At 41.3% G+C, this 14,437-nt stretch overlaps 1 protein-coding gene across 9 annotated transcripts in view; it reads right to left on the reverse strand.

The window, feature by feature from the left end:
* NRG1 (neuregulin 1) overlaps positions 1 to 14,437 on the reverse strand; it is a 264,027-nt gene that overhangs the window by 24,976 nt on the left and 224,614 nt on the right. For 4 of the 9 annotated variants that reach the window (XM_059724578.1, XM_019490785.2, XM_059724573.1 and 1 more), the window contains 2 exons: positions 11,664 to 11,722; positions 1,750 to 1,773 (listed from right to left, as the gene is read on the reverse strand). In XM_059724578.1, the coding sequence (XP_059580561.1) occupies positions 1,750 to 1,773; positions 11,664 to 11,722 (83 nt within the window). Of the gene's footprint in view, positions 1 to 1,749; positions 1,774 to 11,628; positions 11,723 to 12,320; positions 12,389 to 14,437 lie in introns of those variants that run through there. The other 5 variants (XM_059724577.1, XM_059724575.1, XM_059724576.1 and 2 more) reach the window with 3 other exon arrangements.

Genomic DNA, 14,437 nt, shown 5'->3' on the forward strand with positions numbered 1-14,437 from the left:
GCCCTGCTACCTGGAGGTACCTATGTATGAGCAGGGAGAGCTCCTATAAATTGTGCTCCCAGGTCACAGTTCTGAGGGGACTAACCGTCTCCAGCTGCCCTGAGATCTACCCAGTTAGGAACGAAGGTTTTATTATTCCCCATTGATCTGTGTTTTTTGAGGGGTTTTCAGGTTGCACTCCTGCCTCTTCTGTAAGCCCACACTCTTCTGAGGGAAGCAAATGGGGCAAATGAAATATACTTCATGGAGTTTTTAATGGTATTTTTCTCCCTCCTGCCAGATGGGAACAAGTGAGTTTAACCAGGAGCATGGCTGTGCCAGCTTTTGCCTATGCTACACAAATCTCACAGCCACAGATATCTGCCCAAGGCATAGTTATTGCATCTGGTGTCTGTGCTCACCTCCACAAGGATGGTTTGCAATGGGCTGGAGAGAGAATACTGTCAGGGAGGCCAAGGCTTTACTGATTTAGAGAATCCCCATAAAGAATGTCAAGCACCATTTCTATCCAAAATGTCAAGACAGGACAACTGTGCAAATGTCTTTTCACCCTTCTCTGGATGGAAGAACTCTCTGACCACAATGGTTTCTCCTGGCTCAGGGTACTTCGATTTGTGGCTCCTGGAGTAGCTCATGGTATATGTACTGGCAGGAGTGTGTCCTATGTAAAGTCTTATGGGTTCTAGTCCCTGAAACAGGCCATGTTAAGCTCTTCCACACTACCTTTACAAGAATGTGCATTTCATACTCCAGGCTTTCCATTATACAATCCAAGTGATCTGCCCAAGCTTCTTCTCCTCAGATAATTTAGAAGTGTATGACATGAAAGGCAGGTAAATGATATTTTGCAGAAAGGAGGAGGAGAGTGAGCCTAGTCCTTCCTATCCATTCAGGGCACAAAGGACCACAGAGTGTGGTCCCCACATCTGAACTGGGAGGGGGGTGGGGTGCTGGGCTCCAGGCCTTTCTCTCTATTATCAGCCTATCTGAGTAGGGATTAGGCATGTTCTTAACTACTAATATGTTTTTTGGAATCAATACATGTCACATGGTGGGCCATAGAAAAGCTGTTGGTCAGCAGGTCTTGCTCTTGATCAAATAGCATAAAAGAAGATTTACAAGCTGCAGGCTGGATCTTCAGCTGGTATTAAAATGGCATTTATAACTGCTGATTTATAACAGGTGAGGATCTGACGTTCTATCTCCAAACTGGGCATTTTGAAGTTTAGAAGGGAGTTTATTTGTGGTTATTAGTCAACTGGACCCAATTTGCAAAATTGATTATCTGATGTCAAGGACATAAATTTTTGCTTAAGTACCCATTCCAGGCAATTAAGTTCTGATTATAGATTTAGATATTTGACTTTGGAAATTGGGCTGAATGCCATGAATTCTGTCCTAGAAATTAAATGACTGTGCTATCCTGTTATAGTTTTGTTTCCAAAATTCAGTAGTATCAAAAGCTCATGGAAATGTGACCAATTGTTAAAGCTGTCTAGGAGTAAAATGAATTTACAGTATTGTGGCGACATCTAATTCTTAGATGTCTGATACTCAAAGTATCCTGTGCATATTAATGCTCTAGTGAGGTATTCACAAAGAGAATGTTAATAAAGGTCCATGTTATAGCTGTATGATCCCTTCTAAAGCATAGAGAAATTGGTTAGGAATTGAGGGGGAGGATGGGAAAAAAGGTTTTATCTCTCAGGCTCTAAAATCTGCAGGCTAAAAGGAATGATTGGTCCATACCCATAAATTCAATCCCAAGATGCTCTGCCAATGCAGAAAGTTGACAAAAAAGAAAGAAAAGGGAAAAAGTTTCAGAAAAGAGCAATACACCATACTCCAAAACAAATTACACATGAATATTACGGCTATTCTGTGTCTGCATACTGAAACAGGACAAGTGGCGTGTGGTTAATGGGGCAGTGCTCAGGTATGCTTCTGTAACTTTCATTGTGAAAAGGGTAATACACCATAATAGGTTCACAGAATCTCAACTGGCATAATGCAGTGGAACGTGGCAATGATGGTTAACCCTTAAAGATTTTACTGAGGTATACAAGGGGGCTGTGATTCTAGGGTACAATCTGAAGCAGTTGAACGTCTGACTGACAGCATGCAACTGCCTTATGCTGAACTGAATTATACCACCCAGGGAAGGCATTTTGTAGGAGGTCTCTACTCAGTCGCTGAAGATAAAGACCTCATTATGCTGGTGGAATACCTTGCCATTCCTGATACCCAGTTCTTTTCTTCTGGTTAGCACTAGTTTGAAGGGAGCTGATCCTCAGCAGAGTGGGCCTGTCAGTTTTTGATGTGGTTTAAATCAGCCAGCTCCACTGAATGCGGAGGGGGGTGGGAGACTACACCCATGTACTCTAGCTGAGGATATGACCCACTGTCAGGCATGCAGTCCCTGAAAAATCCTGCCTTGGGGAACTGATATGCCTCCAGGGAGCTGGGAGCAATATCAGCCCAATAAGCACAACTAGCTAAATTATTTCAGGGCTGGCCTCATGGAGGAATGTAGGCTTTGTGTTTTGTAAAACCCAGAGGGGCTGGAAAATGCTTTGTGTTCAAGTGAACCCATTTTCCTTTGCAGAATTAAAAACCCCAGGTAAAACTGAACTGCACTGAAGTCAATAGCAAAACTCTGATGAATGTTAATGGGACTATAGTTATAGGTGGTTTGGCTAACTGAGTTGCATGGAAAAGTTAAATTCCATTCCCATTGGGATACCAATGGGAATGGACTCCCAGCAACTCTTCCCATTGGGATACTAGATTAGCTCTCACTTTCTCAGCTCTTGTTCCTATGGACTTTGGAAGCCAATCTGGATTTTCTAAGGAAGTAGGTACTCAATAAGCATATACAAATCAGTGAAGATGGAGGGCCCAATTAGTTTCATGCCAATCAGTAACATTTTAAGGGTTAAATCCATCAGAATCCATCCACATTTCTGCCTAAAGAGCCAGTTTTAAATGCCTACATGAACACTGCTAACAATATACATTAGTTGCATAGAAAGCTTGGTTAAATTTTCAATAAAATTAGTGACATGCACATGCATATATATTACTGCATTTAGGTTGTTTCAGAGGTGAGACTGGTAGCCTGCCTGTAATTCAGTTTCAAGGGAAATCATTCATAACATGCAGCCTCTATTTCAAATAATTCAATGGGAAATTGGTACTTAAAATGGGAATATATTCTGGCTGAAAGCCCTAAGAAGAAAACATGCTGAGAAAACATGCACCACTCATTCTGACCCTAGACTGAATATGGCTCTAATTTATTTTTGCTATTTACAGCTACTTTCTCTTGCCCTGATTAAGAGAAAGCAAAATACCCCAACAATTTTTATTTTACAAAGAGTTAGGTACTACTCTTCCTATTCAAGCTAATGTCTTACACTCATTATATGTGAAACGGTTTCAACCAAACCTCTGTCCAGGGGTTTCAAAAAGAACTACAAAGTTTGCTTTAAGTCATTCCATTTTCATTCTAGATATGATTTTGTGCTTGGCAAAATTGAAAAACGAAACAAAACAAAAATGCTTTAAGGCATAAATTGTCAAAAATGACTTAGGAAGCCAGAGGGTCAAAATGCTGGTGAAAGAGAGTTTTTTGAAAATACTGGTTTATAGAACCTGAACTGGTGCCATAAAAATGTCTCAGGTTTGCTGCAGTTTGGGAGATTTGAAAACAGACTTCTCATGAACTCTCCTGGATTCTCTGTCTGAAATCATGGCAGGATGGATTCAAGGCTGGGGCCACAGCTGTGGGGCAGCCTGCCATATCAGCTTAACTGGGGCTCTAAGGGCTTCCAGGCTTCTGACTAAGGACCTAAGGCTTGAAACCTGGAAGTCCTAGGACTTGTCCTAGTCCATGGCAGCACCACCATTTGAATCATCCAGGATATTATAGTGGGGTTCATAGCCCCAGGCAACTTGGAAATGCCCTAGAGCCATGGTGTCTGGCTCCAATATTAACCCAGAGTCTGAGGATCTCAGTGCTTCCAGAGTTCTTGGCTCGGGGCAGCCACACCAAGACTCGTACACTTGCTGCTGTGGAGCTGGGAGTCCAAAAGCCCTGAGAACCCTGGCTCTAGCAGGGAGTCTGGAAGCCCTAGTTACAGCTTGGGCATTTAGAGTTTGAGGCCGCATCATATCTGGACCTTCCAGGCTGTCAGACTCCCAGTGGATAGCCTAGGGAAGCCAGTGGCCTGGGAAGTGCATGGCTTCCAAGGGCACTCTGTATGGCAGGGGAAGTTCTAAGCCTCAGACACTGGGAACCTGAACAGCAAATGCAAGGGTGGGCAAAATGGCCCATCCTGCCGGCAGCCGGACTCCATTTCCCAGCAGCCCCTGCCTGCAGGGCTGGGGCCAATCTTCATGAAAACTCCAGCTACAGCTGTGCTGTGAAAGCTCAAGGCTGGGGTTGCCATGGAGACCAGCCCCAGCCTCCCTGGCAGTGTGTGTGGCAGAGCAGGGCAGGGGGATGCTCCAGAGCTGCTGGGATCTTGTGATGGGGGCAGCTTGCTCTGGAGCCACAGCAGAGCTGTGATCTGTAGCTGGCATGCTCCGGGCAAGGGCACGTAGGCAGGGAAGCATGGCTCTGCCCCTGCTCCAGACCAGGCTGTCACCGCTGCAAGGAGCCAGGGCACAGATCAGAGTGTGCAGGCTACAGAGCATGGCTCTACCCTGACTCCAGAGCAAGCTGCCCCATCACAAGATCCCAGTAGCTCTGGAGCATCCCCCTGTCCTGCTCTGCCACGTGCCCTGCCAGCACAGCTGTGGCTGGTCTCCATGGCAACCCCAGCCTTGCACAATCACAGCCCAGGTATGTCTGGGATCTCCATGGAGACCGGCCCCAGCCATGCACAGGGGCAGCTGGGAAATGGAGTCCACTGCCTACCGTTGCCCTTCCCTGAGCTAATGAATGAAACTGACAAGACTATCAGATTCAATCAGCAACTGTGGAATCTCAGAAGCAGATTTGGTTTCAGAGGCACCATGCTTTTTATGTTTTGGAAACTTTTTTTCCCCTTAATTTCTGGTTCAGGAGAAATGTTGATAAGTTTGGCTCTGCTCTGATATGGACTCAAGCAACACTTAAAAAAATAACTATATTTAAAAAAACCCTGGAAATCCTGCATTTTGGCCAGCTTAACAGAGATAGTTATGATTGCTATTCAGAAATGAGTTAGGCACTGAGGGCATTTTTACACATGCTCTGGGGTGGGAGGGGAAGGGGCGATGCTTTAATTAGAGCGACTCCAAAAGCTGCTCTAATTAGAGCGCTTCAGCGTCTTGTATATCAGCATCCCCATAATTCAAAATGGCAGCAGGGGCACTTGAACTACAGGTCATTGAACTTGCTTTAGTCCATGAACCCCTGCTGCCATTTTGAAGCGTGGGGATGCTGATACATGAAATGCTGGAGCACGATAACTACTATGCTTCTGCAGCCTGGATAAATCACGTCTGCTCCAACATGATGTAATTACAGAGCATCAGAGCAGGCTCTGCGCTTGTGTACAGACACCCTAAGAGCCTAGATCCAAATGAAATTCAGTGGGCACATCTACACATGTGCTTTAATGCACAGTAGCCTATCCTACTGTGCATTAAAAGTAGCAGGTAAAATCTGTTAATACACTAATGCACAGTAGAATAGGCTACTGCTCATTAAGTGTCACTAAAAAAGCATATGCTTGCACTCCTGCACATTAGCACAGCCGACTGTGCATTTATTTAGTACCTCATGTTGGAGGTACTAAATTTAATGTGCATTAGTAAAAGTGCATTAATGCACATGTCAACACACCCAGTGAGACCAACTCCTAAAATGCTCTTTTCATGAACACAGGTGCCTTCATCTCTTGAAAAAGTTTACACTGTCTCTAATTAAAATTTGAGAAAAAGTTAAGGATTAATTTTATCTTCTTAGATAAATATCAGAGCCAATTAACTTCCAAAGAATTGGTGTAGTAATTTATATCTAAAAAAGTGGCCTCTTCTTTTAATGTCAAATCTGAGATTAAGGCTAGGGACAGACATTCAAAGAGTCTGAACTGATTCAATCTTTGCAGGTTAGTCAAACCTGGCTAGGCTAAATCAGTTTGTAACTGTACAGACATCCCAGACATGCAGGTACATGCCTGCAGTGACTCAGGCTAGAAGCTGGAATTGGGGGGGGGGGGGGGCGTGGTGGGCACTAGCACAGCCCTCCTTTCCCTTGCATAGTGCTAAGCTGAGGAGGTGCTTGGTCAGGACCTGGCAGGAAGCTTTCATTGGGGAGGGGTTCCCCCCTCCCCCTCCTGACCAGCCCAGCAGGGAATTGATAACACAGTGTTTATTACCCCTAACTCAGTGTTTATCACCCCAATTAAGAGAACAAGAGGGACATTACCAGCTACATGTTGATTCTGCCTTTGTCCCGTCTGCCACAGCATGACCGTAGCCAGCAGATGGTCTGCTAGCTAATACGCAGACACCTCTCAGCAAGGCAGAGGGGAGGGGGGAAATTCCTGCTTAGCAGTGAGTGGTAAGAGGGAGAGGGGAAGCAGCCTGCAGTCTCTGCTGAGTTGCAGCCAGGGAGCAGAGAGGAGGGGCCAGCTCTGCTGTGGAGCAGAGAGAGTCACCCAGCCCAGATACCATGCCGGGATGCTAGGGGAGTCTGGTTTAACTTAAACCAGCAAGGGATCTGGGACAGACATTGCATAAACCAGTTTGACCCAAATCAGTTAAGTCTGATACTACATTCAACCAGGTTTATCTCAAACTGGTTTCAGCCATTTTCAAACTGGTTTATGTGCACTGAACATCTGTTCTGTTACAGGTTTAAACCAGTTTCTGATCACTTAAATTAGTTTATGTGTAATGCCTGTCCCTAGCCCATAAGTTCTGTTGGAAGTCAGTGGGACTTAGGGTAGATCTACATGGCACAGGGCAGTGAAGTGTTGAGCTACCTCAGGTACCAGAAGCAGTACAGCCATGTTAACCTAGTGCACTGCCTGGTTTATCCTGTTGAGAAGGGGTAAATTAACAGGATAAATTAGCCCCATTGGAGTTCTGTGCTAGGTTTGGTATCTCTATAGTGAATTGCACTGCACTGTATAAACAAATCCTTAAACTCTTAAGTGTTTCAGAGGCATTTGAAGTTCAAGGTAAAATTTTCAAATAACTCTGTAGCCAGATAACTATTTTGGAAAGCTGCATTATACGAGAACGAGTGTACACTGTACATTTCAAAACATAAAGCAGAGCATATGTAAAAATGAAAAAAAAAATGGGAGTAATGGTTGTGTTGCATCACAAAAGTATGTCAAAGGCATACTCAAAACTTGCCCAGCATCATATCTAATTTCTGGGTCACATCAATCTTAGAATTTTTCTATCACAGATTAATCAACTGCGGCACAGTTGAAATTAATTGAAATTTCTGAGCTGTTTCTACTTAAGTATTTGCCTTTAGGAATAAAAGTTTGTTTTGCTTACTTCATGCATTTTGCCAATGTAATGCATTTTATATGAATGTGCACAGTAATGTGCGGAAACACAAGAAGTTTACACACTGGTCCAGTTGGACCACATAAACTATTGTGAGGTTCACACTTAACCTGGCACCTAAGCATGGGGTTCTCAATCTACTGGGGCCAGGTTGATGGGATAATAGGTTTACTAGTGATAAAACTTTAGAGCTACCTGATGCTACCATGCTGCTCCATGTTGCTCCATAAGCTCTGAGCATGTAACTTAAATTCCTGGAAAAATGTGTGGTTTAGTTTTGCCCATAATGCTCTTCTTTCCCCTATCCCTACAAAAGTCCAATCCTACCCATTTGGTGTGATAAATCAATCTGAGATGCAAGAGTGGACTTAGTCTTGGACTTGATTGCTACGGCCTCAGTTACACTAGTATTTGCTTGACCCAGAATTGCAACGGCTTCCTTGCACTTTCTTGATTGTGCATCCTAAACTAAATTATGCACCTTATTCCCTCCTACCCATGAATACACTGGATAGGGGGAACAATCCTGAAGTTAAATATTGCAGTACAGGCAAATTGCCAACTTCCATTGTGAAGCTTTTTGATGGTATACACCATTATTTACCCTCTATACAAAACTGGATGTAAATGGACTCTCAACCTGAGGGAGATAAAATGCATCTACAAGCTTTTTCTCCCTCTCCTTTCATATGCCCCTTAAAGGCAGGGAAAATTGTTTGTATGGGAGTAATTTCCTTAATAAAGGAGACTAGTGTGAAATTGATCCATCATATTTCATCAGCTTTTCACAGTCTTACAATGATTGAAATATTTTTGTATTGCACTATGGGTGCAATGAAGTACTCCTTAAATAGACAAACTTCCTACTACAGTGAACTGCAGTGAGATTTGCAAAAATGATCAGCATTAGCCTAACTCTGCTCCTACTGATGTCAGTTAAAAAACTCCCCTTATCTTCATTGCTTTTAAATATTTCATCCACAGAGTTGAATTTTTAAACATAAATTTTAAGCGGAATCTTTAGGATATGAATAGGTAATCCATAGCTATTCCTTGTAGGGAGCCATAATGACCTATCAGTTTTCAAATAAAAAATTCTCCTTGAAATCAAGAAGGAATTCTGTCTAAAATCAGATGGCATTATATAGCTCATGTTTATTTTCTTATTATCATATGCTTTAACATTTGGTTTGCTATATAATTAGCATAAGCTTCCCTAGTTAAACCAAACTAAATTAATTCCTCTATTTACTTGGTGCAAAATATGCTCTTGTCTTTCAGCCTCAGATACAATCTTTGCTGGATCAGAATGATCAGTCTGATTATTTTTTAATTGTATAACCTGATCTATATTCAGTTTGGAAAAAAAGTCATATAAGTGCTTCTATATTGATTTTTCTTGTTAAATATAAATGTACTTTCACTGGATACCTTCCAAAAGTGTCATTTTAAGATTTGTAGTAACTTAAGAAACATCACTCTGTGCTTCAGATATATTGTATATAGAAGGTGCTAGAATAAAATAAGCAGAGCCTGGGATTTTCAAAGTAGCCTGAGGTAGTTATGTGAAGTAATCTCACTGAATTACAATGAGATCTGAGGCTGGGTTTTTCAGGAATCCCCAATGCCAGTTCACGTGAAAAACAATGGGACTTACATGCCCTTCTCACTTAGGCTATGAACAGATGTAACCTTTAACTGATTTAAAACGGGCATGGGAGTTCATGCTCAGAAGCACCATAAACTGTTACATCAGCATACTCCTGTACCACAGAAGTGAGCTAAGTCATTGCAAATTTAACCCCGAAGGAAGAAAGGGCTAAAGTTGCAATGGTTTTATTACATTGACATGGCTACAGGAACAGGCAGATTTAACAGCTACTTCATAACACTGGGCATATCTACATGTGCAGTTAATGCAACTGAGACAGGATAAACTAATCCTGATGTCACTGTCTAATAACGTGCATTTAAGCGCAGTGCTGCCAGATACCACTCGTATCTGATGGGAATATCTGGCAGTGCAGTAAATTAGTCTGTTGCACCATAATTGTCACTGACATGTCGATGGTGATGCTTTACTGTGCAACAAATTAGTCTGCTTTGCAGTAAAGCATCTGTGTAGACACCCCCACCTTGTAACAGGATAATTTGATACTGATACAATTGTTATATCTCTTTATAGTTGTAGATGCTTGCAGCAATCCTAGCCTGATCACCTACCACAGAAAGACTCTTGTAAAAATCCCAGTGTATTTAATATTAGAAAATTTAAAAACTAAAGAGAAAAAAATGTTGTTTTTTTTCTGGGTACAAAAAGCCCAACTCTCCTAAAACCCCTGAGATTATAATTCAAGTCTGGGGCTCTAGTTTCATGGGCTCACAGTTTGAAATAATTTGGGGAATAGACAATACTTCATTTTGTTACCATTGCTCTTTTAACACTGTGAAAAAGCATAAAACATGCATTTTTCATAAAGAGAAAAGGTTATTAAAAATCTAATACTTAGGAAACAAAAGCACAACAGCAAGGAAAGTTATTTTAGTCTTTTGGTCTATACTTATCAGAGGTGTTTTAAAAATACACACTAATAAACATTTTAAAAATTGGGAGAACATAAACACTTGAATGCTGGGAGGTCTAATCTCCTACTAGAGCATTTGGGATTCAGGAGAACTCCCAGGATGGACAATATGAATTATGTATGTATATTCTTCATTCATTGATGTCAGAGAAGACCTATGCATCTACTTGGGCTCCAAAATGTCCAGTGCATGCTAACAGCTTTTTATCCCATGTACTAATGGAAATTAAATTGAGCTAGCTTCCATGCTCCAAAATCTTTCAGGGTGGGGGAGCAATCTATCAAAAAAAAAGTTCATATAGAACTGCTCTTAGCTCACAGTGCACAGGGATACCAGCAACAATTAATTATGAATTAGTGTATGATCATTAAAAATGTAAAAAGTATGCAATTTCCTTATATTTTCTGTTTGGCTTTACTATAGCTAAGGCTACAAAATAAATAGTCAACATATTTTTCACCTTTTCACTGATAATTAATGATAAGGAACCATCCCTTCCAAAGGAAAGTTTACAGGACTATACATTTGTCTGTGACCCCCATTTTACGGGCAGATCCACATCGGCAGACTCCTCTGAGCATGCACTGGTGTGAATATGTGTGCATGCATGAGCACACAAGTGTGCAAACGAGCTTATGTGGTGCCTTTCTTTTGCAATTTAATCTGATTCTGACATACGTGATCTCTTGCACCTGTCCCCCAACAAATAAAAAACCATAAACCATCATGTACATCCCCCTCCTTCTCTTTCCCCTTGAAATTTTTCTTTCTATTGAAATTTAAAATGTAAACAATAAAGAAAAAATCACTTTGATCCTGTTTGAATGCACTCTTTCGATGCACCTTGGCCTCATCTACATGAGATTCTGACTGCACAGTTGTTATTTGTACAAACAAGCACTAAATGATTGCACAATAACCTGAGTTACTGCACAGTAGAACTGATGAGTGGCCTTTCTGTGATGCTACTGTGCAGAAACCCCAAGACTACTGAACAGTAGTGTCATGTCACGGGTTCTGCCACACAACGTTACTGCGCAGTAGTCTCAGGCTCTTGTGCAGTCAGCATCTCATGAGCATATAAAAATTACCTTTACCTTCTAGTTCCAAATGCAACTTATGTTTCTTTGGAACCATTAGTTCCTTATCAACTTATGTTTATTTGGTAGGTTACTATCTTTTTACAAAGACTTGTGCTATTTTAGTGCAGGAAGTTCATTCTTTTGGCAGACAAAATGCGAGACTTTGAAATATGTTTTTGTACTTCTGCTGCCTGATATCAGCCATATGACATCCTTTGACATTAAGTTCACAATGTTCCTGTGTCTCACATGCCCATAACCTCCATGCCAAACAACCCAATAAAGTATTGCAATTGCTTTTGTTATTATCATTTTCATGCAACAGGCAGAGATAATCGATATTAAGTCTAAGGCAATAAATCTAGTTACAGATATATAAATAAAAAAAATAAATCAGAGGAAAGATGCAGTGACAAGAAAGCAGCACCAACTGAGCATGCTCCTACTGAGGCACAGACAGGAAGGAAGTGGACGTACTGTAGAAGCTGGCCATTACGTAGTTTTGGCAGCGATCACCAGTAAATTCATTTGGGCACCTGAGAGGAAAAACAAAACAATGGTAGAGAAAAACAGAGAAAAGAGAAGAGGTGAACATATGCTAAGAAAGAAGCTCCTTCAGCGTGAACTGATTTGACTTGGTGAGTTCACCTTCAGAAACTGAATCTTTAGCATTTCCAAATGGCTCAAGATGTTTGAGAGCCGCCCATTTGCTTTGTGGAAGCCAAAACCAATCCAGATCAAAGTGTGTTTCAGCATGTGATAGAGGAATCTGCCATTTCAAATCCCCAAATGACTTTTATAATGTGCTTTTCTCAAGGCGGCTAGAAGATGGAATCTGTACATCATCCATTTCAGTTGGCTTATTCCTACACAGTAACACTTTACAGCATTTCCCCAATCAAGAAAGCTGATAATGTAAAACAAAATCTGTGATGGATGAGAAGATTCTGCTTTAAAAAGCCACACAAATGAGACATGTTCTGATGCCAGAGAATGCCATGGTGTACAGATTAAAGCTTAGCATAATCAGAATCAAGAAAGGCCAGTTCCAGCTGAACTGTGAAAACACCAAGTAGTAGTGATTTTGTTGCTGTAGTTGGGGGAGAAAGCAAAGTTCAGATTATTTTAACATACTTTCTTGGTTTTGGATTTTCATGGGCAGAGTTTCAGTACATCTTGCTCCGGTGAATCCCGGTTGGCACCTGAAGGGCAAAAACTTGATAAGCAATCGAACATCAAAACCACTGAACTAGCAGACTGATATTTGCCTTCCTATGGAACATGGAGATCCTCTAAACGACCTCAGGAGAGGGCTGGAATTAGTGAAAAAATGTAATAGAAGAAAAAATATATGCTTTGAAAAAAATATATTTTTATAATATTGAAAAAAATTGAAAAAATCCATGATTATTTTTAAATAAAAGAGTCAAATCTAATAGAAATGCACTGGCAGCCCCCTTTCAGCTTATTGCTTTTTTCCTTATCAGGTTGCCACATAAAGTTATTTCTGCTTGTAATATTGCATTTAAAAATAATTTATGTCCCCTGCCTTGAGCAATCATGTACAGTGCCAAACCTATGGCTCTTCTCTGACCCTCTTCTTTCTTTAATGGTCTGCTTTACCTTCAAGTTCCTGCTTAAACAAGAACAAAAAAAACAACTACCCCATCCACTCACCAAACCAAACAGCCCCCCCAAACAGCCTTCATTTTGTTCAAGAAAGGCAGCAGTCATGGGTATAATGCATCGGAGAGAAAACCGGTAGGCCAGACAAACAAGGAACATAGGTAAAAATAAGGTGAAAGTGCTCTTGAATTCATACAGAGTAAGAAAATTAGCAGTATTCACCTCTTCAGTCACTTTGTCCATAATATGTGGACTCCGCAATCCAGAAAGGATGTGGAAAAGCTTGAGAGAGTCCCGAGGAGAGCCACACAAATGATTAGAGGTCAAGAGAGCAGGCCTTATGAGGAGAGGCTGAGAGGCCTGGGGGTCTTCAGCCTGGAGAAGCAATGGCTTAGTGGGGACTTGGTGGCTGCCTACAAGTATATAAGGAGTGTGCACTGGGAACTGGGAGAATGACTGTTGACCAGAGCACCCCATGGGAAGACAAACCTCTTGGAAGGCCATTTTAGGTTGGACATAAGGAAAAACTTCTTTACTGTCTGAGTCCCAAGGGCCTGGAATAAATTCCCGCCAGAGATGGTGCAGGCACCTACTTTGGATTCCTTTAAAAAACACTTGGATGCTTGTCTTGCTGGGATTATTTGACCCTTGCAGACTGCCCGCCCTTTGGGCAGAGGGCTGAACCCAATGATCTTGCAAGGTCCCTTCCAGCCCTAATGTCTATGCAATCTATGAAATCTATTTCTTCCTTGGAAAAAAAATCAGTATAGATTTCACTTTGGTTGTAATGAAGAAATGGCTTTTCTTGATGTCTGGGATCCTTTTACATTGATGCTACTTGCTCCTTCTCTTGATTCCCTTAGACTTCAGTTAGGCACTTGGCAATAGATGGATATTCCTTCTTCTGGAAATGCTCCACAGCTATTCAGGCTTCTTTGGTTTCTTAGGACATGATTTTACTTATTTTTCTGCCCTAGACATCTTCTGTGCAGTCTTACAGAGTTTAGTTCTTGTTTGTTGATTTGTATTACCTACTTAGCCACTCTTCGCATTCAGTGCCCAGTTAATTTAACTATCTTTAACCTTAACACTAAATCAAGTTATTTTTACCTATTTATATTAATGTTTATTAATGTCTATTAACTTTCCTTTGGTTTGATTCTAAAACACTTCATAAGGCTGCTCCAACTGGTTTCTCAGATTCAGCCTCTGCCACCACAGCTTAGTTAACTGTTGGCCTCCCATTTGTATCTTCCTCAAATCCATCTACTCTTCTCAACTGCAGCAGCAGGCAGCTGGAATAGTCCTCCTTTAACTCATCAGGGTTTAACTCCATTGAAAACTTACTTGTTTCTTGCTTAGCTTTTTAAAGTTTTCTTCTACAGTTATCTCTAAGATTGATTAACAATGCAGTGGACTAACACACTCATGGCATTTTTTTTTACAGTATGTCTGTATACTTTTTTGGAATTTTGTACATAACACACTGTGCCAGAAAAGCAGTGTTAAATTGTCCAAGTATGTCATACCGAATTTGATTTTCAATGGATGGTGTATTTTGAGGCTTTCAACAGGTCTTTTCCAAGATGATGCACTGTAGTGACCAGTCTGTTGATTAAAAGAAC

Source organism: Alligator mississippiensis, chromosome 3 (genome assembly GCF_030867095.1).
Source record: "Alligator mississippiensis isolate rAllMis1 chromosome 3, rAllMis1, whole genome shotgun sequence".
Classification (NCBI taxonomy): Eukaryota; Metazoa; Chordata; order Crocodylia; family Alligatoridae; genus Alligator; species Alligator mississippiensis.